We start from the raw sequence: 12,700 nt of genomic DNA on the forward strand, positions 1-12,700 counted from the left end.
ACACGGAGGCTGAGACAACGGCTCAGCGAGAGACAGACAGTCACAGACAGACAGAGACAGACAGACAGAGACAGACAGAGACAGACAAGCGCACAGGATCGTGGATAGATCTTGTTGGAAAACTTTTTTACGCACATTTTCATCCTGGATTCTCTGCTGTGACTTTGGATGGTTTTTCATGCAACAATTTGCCTTTTGGATTTGTATTATTGGCTATTTTTGATTTAACGTCAGTTTTTAATTTATTTATATATATATAGAATATGTTTAGTTTACTTTAGTTTATTAGTTGTTGTTTTTTCCAATCGTTCACTCTTTCCATACAAAACTGAATTCATCAAAACGTTTTCGCTTTTCCTGGAAAATAGATAAATAAATAAATATATATAGGCTATATATATATATTGAAATGGCAGCTCTGTCGGTGTTTTCGTCGCACCTGTTCGTGTTGGTCCTGCATTGTTACCTGGGTGCTTCATCATCATCATCATCATCATCTTCATCATCGCCGGTGAAGAGCAGTTCGCGGAGCGCATCCTCCTCCTCGCAGGATGACAGATCCTCCTCCTCTCTCCTCCAGGAGGTTCAGGTTCCTCTGTTCCTCCACATGGAGCAGGAGGACATGGTCTCAGAGCACATGTTCAGACTCTATGACAAATACAACCGGGAGAGCCGCCTGAGGGAGGGCAACACCGTGAGAAGCTTCAGAGCCCAGAGAGGTGAGTTATGATGAAACAATGACATGACACAAGCCAAGATTACATTAATTGAGTACAAAAGACCCCAACGGAAACAAGCCATAGGCTTTCTTGGGTTTAAAGTCCTCTGCAGATCTTTGTATTGAACTGTAGGATATACTTAACTGTGCTTTTTTTTAGCAAGCTGCCAATAAAGTATTCAATCAATCAATCAATGAACAACCCAGCTGTTGTTTTGGAACGGTTTTAAAATATGTTACAACATAAATACATATAAAAGTAGCAGGCTAATACCTCCAGTCTCTATGGTGTAAGGGACCCCCCCCCCTCGCATTTATTGGTTCCTTAAACATCTTGTTACCTGCTGGTCTGCCGGTCTTTCCGAGCTGGAGACCGGGGTTCGATTCCACAAGTTACAGCTGTATACATTCTGACAGTTATTATGAGGGTCCGTGCTGCACTGCTTGCCTTGCATTGCTCACTCTGACACACACAAAAAAAGAAAGCACATTCTCATGTGTGTATAATACAAGTGGCCTTCATCCAGTCCATTCTGGGTTATTAATAGCCCCATTGAGAACCTCTCCCTCCGCTGTATAGCTCCGAGATGAGGTTCCTCGTTTGTCTCTGCCGTTTGAGCAGGACCTTGTCGCACATTTTCCACTTTACATGTTTCTTACCCCTTTCTGCACATCGTATCAAAAAAGTAAAGCATTTCCGCCATTCTCTCAGATGTTTTAAGTCCTAGCGCACCATAAAATCTAGCCAACGAGTTGAAGAAAGTATTTAATTAGCCTCTGTCCTCAGCCGGCTCCATAATATTTTGCATTAGAAGATGCAATTCAACATTTGACCAGTAGGGGAATCAGTGATGTTATCTCTACGGGCGCAACACTTGCGCAATGTCTTAAAAACATGTAACCGGATGAGGACAGAGGCGAATTAAATACTTTTTCAACTCGTTGGATAGATTTTATGGTGCGCTAGAACTTAAAACATCTGAGAGCATGGCAGAAAAGCTTTACTTTTTGGATACGATGTGTAAAAAGGGGTAAGAAACATGTAAAGTGGAAAATGTGCGACAATGTCCTGCTCAAACGGCAGAGACAAACGAGGAACCTCATCTACACAGGAGCTAGGTTATTAACAGAACAGTGCAGCATGCTGCATTCATAAGGTTATTAACATGCTGCATTCATAAGGTTATTAACATGCTGCATTCATAAGGTTATTAACATGCTGCATTCATTCATGGGTCAGTCTGCATGGCTAGTGGGCCAGACGCCCTGAATAGGTGGGATTGTTTTGGAACAGTCTGAGAATGCCGTTGAGTGATTTCAGGACGCTTTGGGCACACTGTGTGTGTGTGTGTGTGTGTGTGTGTGTGTGTGTGTGTGTGTGTGTGTGTGTGTGTGTGTGTGTGTGTGTGTGTGTGTGTGTGTGTGTGTGTGTGTGTGTGTGTGTGTGTGTGTGTGTGTTGCCTGCACACCAGCTGTGACCCGCAGCACGCTGTCTACCACAAGTTCTACATCTCTAGTACCACAGTCAGACAGTGGTGGGGAAAGTATTTTTTCACTTAAGTAAAAGTATCAATACTGCAATGTAGAAATACTCTGTGCAAGTAAATGTCCGGAATTCAAACTTTACTACTACTAAAAGTACTCATTATGCAGAATGTCCCATTTCAAGTTTTCAAATGTATAAATCTTTTGAAACTAGCAGATATAAGCTTGTGAGCTTGTAGATCGGCTATTTTCAAATAGCCAAAGTTTAAATAGGGTTATATGTTTTGTAATAATAATCCAAATCTACAAAGTAATTAGTAACTGAAGTTTTCAAATAATTGTAGTGGAGTAAAATTACAATATTTGCCTCTGAGATGTAATGGAGTAGAAGTAAGAGTACTGAAAATTGAAAATACTCCAGTAAAGTAAAAAACACCTCAACATTGTACTGAAGTATAGTACTTGAGTAAATGTACTTAGTTACTTTACACCACTGTCTAGTAGTAGTACCGCATACAGACGGTGCAATATGCACAAGAATGCATGACGATTCCCCGCCAGCAATGCCCAGCTGCCCCGGGACAACGGGGGTTGGGTGGGTAGGGGGCATTAGGGGGGGCACGGCGCTGCGTCATTGTCATCAGCTCTGTTTTCCTGTCGCGACCCTGGGACGCTGTGACTCCAGGTTGTGGAGTCAGGGGGGATTAAAAGGCAGAGTAGGTTCTCAAAAAGTTGAGTCCGGTGAAGTGGACGCCCAGGGAGTCCTTAGGGGCGGGGGGGGTTCCGGGGGGGGGACAAATTAGTTGATGTAGCATCATGCATCAACGTCAGTTTAGCCACTTTAACTTTCCTGTTTTATACTTTTTAAAAACAATAGTTTTGAAAGATTTCAACACAAATCATCTCTTATAACAAGGGTCTTCAACGTTTTTAGGCTCCCGACTCACACCAGGTAAATTAACCCACTCACTTCTAAAATACGTCTTGGCTAAAACCGGGTTATAATTGGTCTAACAGTGAAAGTTTTGAACGTTTTTTCAACGTCTATTCTTAGCCTAGACGTTGATAAGCTGTTTTTTAAGCGTCTAGACCGTCTATATCATAGCCGTTAAAATGACGTCTATAATATAGACGCTCTAAATATAGACGCTTAAAAAACAGCTAATCAACGTCTAGGCTAAGAATAGACGTTGAAAAAACGTTCACTTTTAGACCAATTATAACCCAGTTTTAGACGGAGGTCTAATAAACGACTATGGCTCACTGCGAACATAGGAATGAGCCTGTAGATGCATGTCGATTGTCCATTGCGTGACCTGTAGTGTGTAGGTGTTAAGTGACGTGCGCGTCACGTCATTAAAACACAGTGCAACCACGTTCCAATTCAGCGTAGCAACGCTGAATTTGGGGGTCCTGGTCCTTCACATGGAAATGTTTGAGGAGAACCGACTGTTAAAAAGCACCGTAGGGTTCCGCTGCTGCTGCTCTTACAAACACAACACAGACAGACAGAGAGACACACATATCCCACATAGTTCTCGGTTGGCATTTTTATCATAACACGTGTGTGTTTGGCCTGCAGATGTCTGTGTGTGTAATCCAAGGCGAGATGTGAGGCACTTCTCACAACAATGTGAGATCTGTTCAAACACTTTTGATTATAAAGTCTCCTGCGTTGGGGGGCAGACAGTACCGGCTGTATTAGGCTTAACCCATTGAGACCGGGATCTTACGTATCTTTGTGTCATTTCTTAGATTTCTTTGGGCTATTCAAAAATAGCAGATCTACAAGCTCATAGCGCGGCACCGAGTGCCGCGCTATGAGCTTGTAGATCTCCTATTTTTTGGGGGGAGAAATCGTGAAAATGTGTCAAATCTTTGAATATACAGTATATATTTTTTAAAGCAAACATTTTTAACTCAAATCTTTGCTTCTGGGGGGTCCCTGGAACAAAACACTTTGAGATGGGGGTTCCGCGGCCAAATACATATAATCTTGGGGGTCCTTGAGAACCACTGATATAGAAAGATACGTTTTTCAAAAAAACTGTTATGATTTAGAAGACATTTTGTAGAATCCCCCAGAAGCAAAGATTTGAGTTACAAATGTTTGCTTTAGATATATATATATATATATATTCAAAGATTTGCACAAATTGTCACGATTTTTTTTTTAAATTGCAGATCTACAAGCTCGTAGCTTGTAGATCTGCTATTTTTTAATAGCCCAAAGGAATCTAAAAACACCACACAGACGCGTTGTTCCCGGTCTTAAAGGGTTAAGGGAAAAGCCTTAAGGGAAACTGAAGTAAGCGTTTCCATATGCAGGGCTGAATCCAGAGGTAATGTATATCTCTTGAGTCAGTCCATACTTCCGCTGAACTCTCATACAATGAACAATAACCCTGCTGTTGAAGTCATGTTCATTATGAGTCCGCGAGCAGCTCTATATACCAGCCTGAACCCTCAGAGTCTGGTCCTCATAAAGGTCCTCTACCTTCTGAGGTCCTGTATCGCCTGGAAGCTGCATGTGCCGGTAGTGTTAGTGTAGTGTAGTCCGGGGTCTTCAATGTTTTCAGGCCAAGGACCCCCTATAGATGAGAGAGAGATGAAGCAGGGACCCCCTCTACATACTGTGTAAAATTGTATTTTCATAGATTTCATAGACCAACACCAAACCTCTTTGCCAAAAATAGCAGATCTACAAGCTCACAACGCCTCGCGCTGCGAGGCGTTGTGAGCTTGTAGATCTGCTATTTATGGCTAAAGTTCTCCTCAGAAAAGGGATGCTAAGGTTCAAGTGGTTAAGGTTAAAAAAAAAATCATATTTGGCGGACCCCCTGTAGTAACTCTGAGGAGCCCCTAGGGGTCCCGGACCCCCTGTTGAAGACCCCTGGTGTAGTACATTGGTCGTAGCGCGACACTGAGTGCAGCGCTGTGAGCTTGTAGATCTGCTATTTTTTCAAAAATCTTGAACATTAGTGAACATTTTTATTAACACAAATCTTTGCTTCTCGCGGTCACTGGCACAACATATTTTCAGATGGGGGGTCCGCCCGTGGGCAAATATTTATCAATTTGGGGGTCCTTGACATGAAAAAGTTTGAGAACCGCTGGTGTAGTGTACCTAGACCAGTGGATGTCAAACCTTTTCATTTCAATCAGATGGAACCAAATGGACCCATTTCCATCCGTACCCTGTCAGAGTTAAAGTCCCAAAATGGTCTATCTGGTTCCCACTATCAATCTTTTAGCTTGTTTTTTTGTTTTGGTTTGTTTTGTACCTTTTGGTTAGTTATAGACCCGTCCCTGTCCATTTGGACCCCTAGTGGTCACCGGACCCGATGTTGAGAAACATGCCATTAAGGAATATTGCTTAATTCATCTTAAACCAGTCTTTAATTATTTAGTGATTCTGACCCCTTTCCATGTCAACTACCGGTTTCATATGCATTACGCTATGGATGGATTATATTAATAGTAATGATATGCATTAGGCTATGGATGGATTATATTAATAATAATGATATGCATTAGAGGCTATGGATGGACCCCCAATTTATACTTTTGTTTAATCTCTGTGATGCCAGTCTGCACAGTAACAGCCTTAGTGTTCATTTAACTCTTGGACAGTGTACAAAGGGACGGTTGCAGGTCCATTTGGCTCTATTTGTATACTCTTTACAGAGTCACAGACCCATTAAAGGGTCTATTTGGTCCCTATCAATCATTTAGCAGGGGTGGGGACCCCCTGGAACCCCCCACCCCCTCCCCAAGGACCCCTGTGGTTCCAGTGATTCATTAACCAGTTCATTCATTAACTCATGATTTAGAACCTCTATAGGTGCCACTGCAGACTCCTCACATTCACTAAATACACTGGTGTAAAGTAACTAAGTACATTTACTCAAGTACTGTACTTAAGTACAATTTTGCTGTACTTTTACTTCACTGGAGTATTTCCAATTGTCTATACTTTTACTTCTACTCCACTGCATCTCAGAGGCAAATATTGTACTTTTACTCCACTACAATTATTCGAAAACTTTAGTTACTACTTACTTGCAGATATAAATTATTACATTATAAAACACACATTAACCCCTTTAGCTCTGTTTTATACCTGGCCTATTTGAAAATAGCCGATCTACAAGCTCACAACGCGTCGCAACGCGTTGTGAGCTTGTAGATCTGCTATTTTCAAACATTTTAGTACTTTTGGTACTTTAAGGTACATTTTGAAACCAATACTTTTGTACTTTTACTCAAGTAAATTTAGAATTTCTGACTTTTACTTGTAACAGAGTACTTCTACATTGCAGTATTGATACTTTTACTTGAGCACTTTTCCCGCCACTGACTAAATACATATCTTTAAGGCATTATTTAAGCATTAATTGAACAAAATGGTCAAGACTGTGTCTGGGGTTTTAGGATCAAAACTCATGTTTTCAAAGACATTTGCTTTTCATTTCTCATCTGAATGAGCAGATCCTGTCAGAAGAAAAGCACTTATTATCAAATGGATCACAGAACTAGGACGAGGGTAGACTTACATATAAAATAAATGATGGAAACAACAAACATGTGTTGGTCTATTGGAATCACTTGTGAGCTGCAAATCTCCTGAACAATTGTTTCTGTGTGCGTGTGCATGTGCGTGTGCGTGCGTGTGCGCGTGTGTGTGTGTGTGTGGACCCACACAGACCAAACATTTGGCCGGTTAATCGTTTTTAGTCCTGGCGTCCCTAGGCAAGAAGAATAGTTTTTTTGTGAATACATTTTTATTTGAACCAATCTGTATGGTAGAATATGTTAATGCAGCATAACTAACTGGTGGTTGTAGTTGGTCTGCCTGCTCTTATTGAGACATTTATATCCTGTGACAGTGGGGGAAAGTAACTTAAAGCTAGGGTAAGTGATTTGCGTTGGTTAAAATAATTGTTAGATAGCTCTATATTCTGATAGTACTCATTGCTATAGAGTGTTTGTTCAGTAAAAGGAGTCTCCTTGTCTCTCTCTTTATTAAACAGAAAATGCATTTTCGTTTCAGTTTCAGTATCATTTCCAATCTTATCCAACTAGGACAGAGAACTCGATCAGGATACAGATTAAACAAGTGAAATTGGAAGTGATGACACTAAGAAATGACCAGGCAAAATTGGAACTGGAACACTATACAAATTAAGCTTAAAAATGGGTACTTTATCCTGATTGGCTGAGATTTTGACACCTACCGAAAAATGTATTTTCTGTTTATTAAAGAGCTGGAGAGACGGGGAGACTCCTGTTACTGAACAAACACTCTATAGCAATGATTACTATCAGAATATAGTGCTTTAACCTTTTAACAAAATACTTTTTGTTTTAACCAAAAAATATCACTTACCCTACCTTTAAGTACAATTTTGAGTTATTTGTACTTTACTTGAGTATTTCCAATATCCAATACTTTTACTTCAAACACTTTATCTGTATCATTCAACAGACAGCAAGCATTCACTGTCTGTCTGTCTGTCTGTCTGTCTGTCTGTCTGTCTGTCTGTCTGTCTGTCTGTCTGTCTGACTGTCTGTCTGTCTAACATGTCTGCTGTCCTCTCTGTGTAGACACGGCTGACCAGAGGACGGTGTATCGTCTCAACCTGACGTCCATCCAGGACACGGAGGTCGTCCTCTCCGCCACCTTCCACTTCCTGCTCGACCGGCGACGCCCGACAACCCACCAGCGGGCCTGGTTCTGCAAACGCTTCAAGAGCCCGTCCTCCTGTCGCTCCTCCCTGCCCGGCGTCCAGCCCTCACCGTCCGTCAGGCTGCTGTTCCACTCCGTCTGCGCCCCCGGGGGGGGGTCATCCTCCGGGGTCGCCTCCGGGTCGTCGCTCCTGGCCAACGTGACCTTTCACCCCCACAGGAGAGGAGGGGCGTGGCAGATGAAAGACGTGACCCCGGTCGTAAAGCAGGCGCGGGAGAAGGGTCACGCCCTCTTGTGGGTGGAGCTGGACTCGGAGGAGGCGCTTCTTCCCGCGGCGGACGCTCCTCCGCCGTACGTGTTGCTGTATGCCAACGACCGGGCGCTGGGCGAGCCCAACAGCGTGGCTGCGAGTCTTCAGAGATACGACCCCTTCCTCCCCGAGGGAGGAGGAGGAGGAGGAGGAGGAGAGGCCTCCTCCTCGCATTCCTCACACTCCCACCGGAGCGTCCCGCAGCACGGCTCCAACTCCTCCCCGGAGCCCACAGGAGGACGGGTGAGGAGAGAGTCTGACCCCATCAGCAACAACGAGCTGCCAGAGGTGGACTACAGGCCCCACGGCTACATGAAGGACGACCTGTGGGAGAGGACCTGGACCCTGGCGCTCAAACCCAAGGCCAAGCCCAAGAAGAAGAGGAAGGGTCAGGAGGGAGGAGGAGAGCTGGCGGAGCAGGACAGAGCGGCCGAGGACGTTGTGGGTGAGTCTCAGGCACGCGGCGGAGACGGAGGCAAACAAGCACCGCCTCCTCAAGTACCCAACCCCCCCGACCAGGCGGCCGATAAAAAGCCCCCCAGGGACAAGGACGGCGGGGACGTGAAGTCGGAGGACGAGAGGAGAGGTCAGGGAAAGGATAGGAAAAGGCACCAGGGGGGCCGAGCCGAGGGGAGCAAGGTTCACCCGTCGCCCGTTCTGAGTTTCGATGAACGGACCATGCGTAAGGCCCGGAGGAGGCAGTGGGGGGGCGAGGGGGGCCAGGACAGAGGCTGCACCAGACGGAACCTCAGGGTGGATTTTGCCGACATCGGCTGGAGCGAGTGGGTCGTGGCGCCCAAGGCCTTTGAGGCGTACTACTGCGCCGGCACCTGTGGGTTCCCCATGCCCAAGGTAGGATGACACATCCTAGATGCCATTTTATGATGTGTTTATGATGTTTATGTGTCATCTCATTTGGTTTAACCACTTTAACACTGAACCACTTAACCCATTAAGACCTGAGGCCGATAAAAAAAAGATTTCTAAATCCTAACGTATATCCTAAACATATACTAATATTCAAAGATTTGCACAAATGTTCACGATTTTACAAAAATAGCAGATCTACAAGCTCATAGCGCGGCACTCGGTGCCGTGCTATGAGCTTGTATATCTGCTATTTTTGAATAGCCTAAAGAAATCTAAAAATGACACAGATGCGTTCCCAGTGTTAATGGGTTTAAGAACATGTTTTAAACTTATTTTGAAAATAGCTGCAAGCTACAAGCTCACAAGTCGCATTGTGGTGCCTTGTGAGCTTGTAGATCAGCTACAGTATGTCTGCTATTTTCATGTAGAATAGGGGTAAAAGTGGTTAAAAATCTGAATCAACGCTGACCCAGGTAACACTAATCATAAGATATTGCTATTCTTTGCTGTTATCGTTTCCCCGATTTTCATCGCCCTCTTCTGTGCATGTCTCTCTCTCTCTCCCAGGTGCTACGGCCCTCGAACCACGCCACCATCCAGAGCATCGTCCGCGCCGTGGGCATCATCCCCGGAGTCCCCGAGCCCTGCTGTGTCCCAGAGAAGATGAGCTCTCTGGCCGTTCTCTACCAGGACGAAGCCAGGAACTTGGTGCTCAAAGTCTACCCCAACATGTCCATCCAGTCCTGCTCTTGTAGATAAAAGAGGGGAAGGGGATCAGGAGGAGACGGAAAGACAAGGGTGTCCGGAGAACACAAAAAAACACAAAAAGGCACTAACGGAGACAGAGGTCTCTGCATGTATTGTTCACAACCATTCCTCTGTTTGTCGAATGGTTTCTTGATACAGAGATGGGTTCTTTGACACTTAGAAACAGAGATACTTGTTTTGGAGGTGTTTCAGTGATTCCTCCTTGGAACGCTAGGTCGCGGTGTGCATCATGTCCGTCCGTACCTTTCGATTCCCTCGGCAGCTTGAGTTGGAGAAGCGGATTGTCTGACGTTTACGGTGTCGGGGGGGGAGAGCGGAATCGACCCCTTCAAAATCGAGGCTCGGAGTCTCTGATCAGCCGTTGCCATGGTTCTGTGTTTGAGATCACATTAAGGATTGGATGTGCAGAAGTCTCGGAGCGCTGTCAGAATGCACTTTTCCTAAACAGCCCGTGATGTCGCTTTCATGTTTTCATTGGGCATGCAAGCTCTAAAGAAAAGACTGTCTCTTAGGCAGCTTATATCTAATAGATGGTAAAGAATTTGAAATAGATTGAAATTCTACATTATAACATATTTTGTACAGATATGCTTTCAGATAAGCTAAGCGTGGTATTCCATTGTACATACACTACAATGTGCATTTGTTTGTGGGACAGAAAAGGTATTGTACATTGTTTGCTCTGAATTTTGAAAAGGAACTAGCCAATGAATTGTAAAATGAGCATCTGGAAATCATAACACTTCAATGCCGATAAAATGAAACCAGAAATATTTTTCTATATTGTATGAGACTATTGTATGAGTGAAATTATTTGGTTACTAGGCAATGTATTATTTTGTTCTAGAAGAGGTTTTGTACATGTCTTGTTTAAATTATGAAAAGGTAGCCATCTATAAATGTTAGAATAAAAACTAATTTAATCCTATACATTCACTGGGATATTTGTTTTTTCTTACTGTCACGTTTATCATTGATAAAAATGATGCATAGCTTTTGATCCTTAAGATGGGTTCTAATAACAGCGTGGCTTCCATGTGAATCTTCCATGTGGACGTCATGGGGCCATGCAGGCTATGATCTCAGTCATCTATGACGTATCTAATTTATGATGTATCACTCCATATTTGGGCAGGATTTCAGCCCCATCCGACTGCTATTGACTAACATTTTAAAATTAAAGTTAATATTTCAAAAAATCTACAACATATGTGGAAATAAATGTGGGGAGTTACTTCCTTGGCAACGTGCACGAGGAATTTGGCGCTTATCGGTCCAGCGGTTTGCATGATTAGCTCTGGAAACACACACACACACACACACACACACACACACACACACACACACACACACACACACACACACACACACACACACACACACACACACTCACACTCAGACAGACCCACTTCTAGACGGCTCGCCTCCTACAGAGAGCCACGCCAAGGGCTGTAACCTTTCAAAGTTAATCCTTCAATACAAAGGCAGAGAAGGTTCCACTCAAAATAGCTGGCATTCCCCCTAAAAGCTCTTGAAACCATTAACTAGAGACCACACCACAAGCTCACATGTCAGTTGTCCAGCGGTGACTGATGCCGCTGCAGTGGATTACTGGTTCGTACAGGAAGCCCCAGCGAGAACCTCGTCCACTTCAAGCTTCTAAAGATGGTGGACTTCCCCATCTGCTAACCCCTGGAGCAAGCAATTTCCAAGATGCAGGATATACTCTCCTCAATGGCTCTTTTGAACAGTGTGGTTTTGAAAAAGATGACTTCATCCACTGCAGCCTAACTCAGACATTTGAGAGCCTCATTTAGGGAAAGGGGGGGAATCCTCTTATATGTGGGCTCCACTGTAATATCCTTAGTGTTGATTTAACTAGTACTTATCAATCATTTAGCTGGGGTCCCCCTGGAGCAGTTACAAGAGGACAAATTAACACTCAGCATTTGACTGTGTATTTTTAAAGGACATACTGTATAGACATGACAGCCAGGACACAGGACAGTTTTTTATTAATATCAGATTAAAAAATGTGTGGCCATTTCCCTAGAGTATACAAACTCAACAGAGTTTCCACATTTGTCTGAAACAAAATAGCATTATCCTTAAAACTCTTTCAGTGCAAACGGAGCAAACTTTCGTCTCCAGGTCAGAAAGAAATGTTAGAACATATACAAAATGACCCCATATTTGTTACACCACAGTTATAGTGTTGAACATGTTTTGACATGCAGAACCATACTGCAGCCTATGTCATTCTGTACAATGTGTGAGCAAATGTAGAAGCACATGCCTTGAGAGCTACAAGATAAGCAGGGTGTCACCCTCTCCCACTTGTGTGTGTGTGTGTGTGTGTGTGTGTGTGTGTGTGTGTGTGTGTGTGTGTGTGTGCGCGCGTGCGCATCATGTGTACAAACATCAAATTTTCCCTTTCCAATGGATTTTTCGCAAAGTCAAGAGTGTACGATCACAGGAGTAGTGCGACAGATAGAGCCTACAGTGTACAATCTTGAGAGATGAATAATATCGTGTCACAAAGCCTTGTAAACCTATAGCTTTGATGAGGAACAGCAGCAAACTATGATTTTAAATTAAAGTCAGGTTGCATTTGTTAAAATAAATAAAACATGCATAAACTCTGTGTGTGTGAAACCTACATGGTATCCCAGTAGATGACTCCCCACCATTGTTTTAACGACCACATGAACCAATTACATGATTAAATTGTCCAGGGCCTGCTAACCAGTGGAGACCACTAACTATAGGCCGTACCATATACTTTTTAAATTGGGTTGAGGGTAATTTGGTGCAGTTACAGTAGCTGCTGTTGCCTCCATGCCCACACTTGTCAAGTTTC

General features: G+C 43.6%; 1 protein-coding gene and 1 long non-coding RNA gene across 2 annotated transcripts in view; both read left to right on the forward strand.

Annotated features, from left to right (window-relative positions):
- The window catches only part of LOC311059249, a 510,343-nt gene that overhangs the window by 409,985 nt on the left and 87,658 nt on the right, over positions 1-12,700 (forward strand). The gene's annotated exons all lie outside the window — the stretch shown is intronic.
- On the forward strand, positions 301-10,686 carry gdf10a (growth differentiation factor 10a). The gene is made up of 3 exons (XM_084075932.1): positions 301-719; positions 7,811-9,054; positions 9,640-10,686. Exons 1-3 carry the CDS (start codon positions 410-412, stop codon positions 9,829-9,831), a joined length of 1,746 nt encoding a protein of 581 aa, XP_083932058.1. The 5' UTR covers positions 301-409; the 3' UTR covers positions 9,832-10,686.

This window comes from Gymnoscopelus microlampas (assembly GCF_963454915.1).
Source record: "Gymnoscopelus microlampas genome assembly, chromosome: 13".
Lineage (NCBI taxonomy): Eukaryota > Metazoa > Chordata > Actinopteri > Myctophiformes > Myctophidae > Gymnoscopelus > Gymnoscopelus microlampas.

Bases quoted from the DNA above. Each gene is read 5' to 3' on its own strand.
- gdf10a (XM_084075932.1), top strand. From the start codon at position 410: ATGGCAGCTCTGTCGGTGTTTTCGTCGCACCTGTTCGTGTTGGTCCTG. The intron at 720-7,810 runs GTGAGTTATGAT...CTCTCTGTGTAG, and splicing joins AAGCTTCAGAGCCCAGAGAG to ACACGGCTGACCAGAGGACG. The intron at 9,055-9,639 runs GTAGGATGACAC...TCTCTCTCCCAG, and splicing joins GTGGGTTCCCCATGCCCAAG to GTGCTACGGCCCTCGAACCA.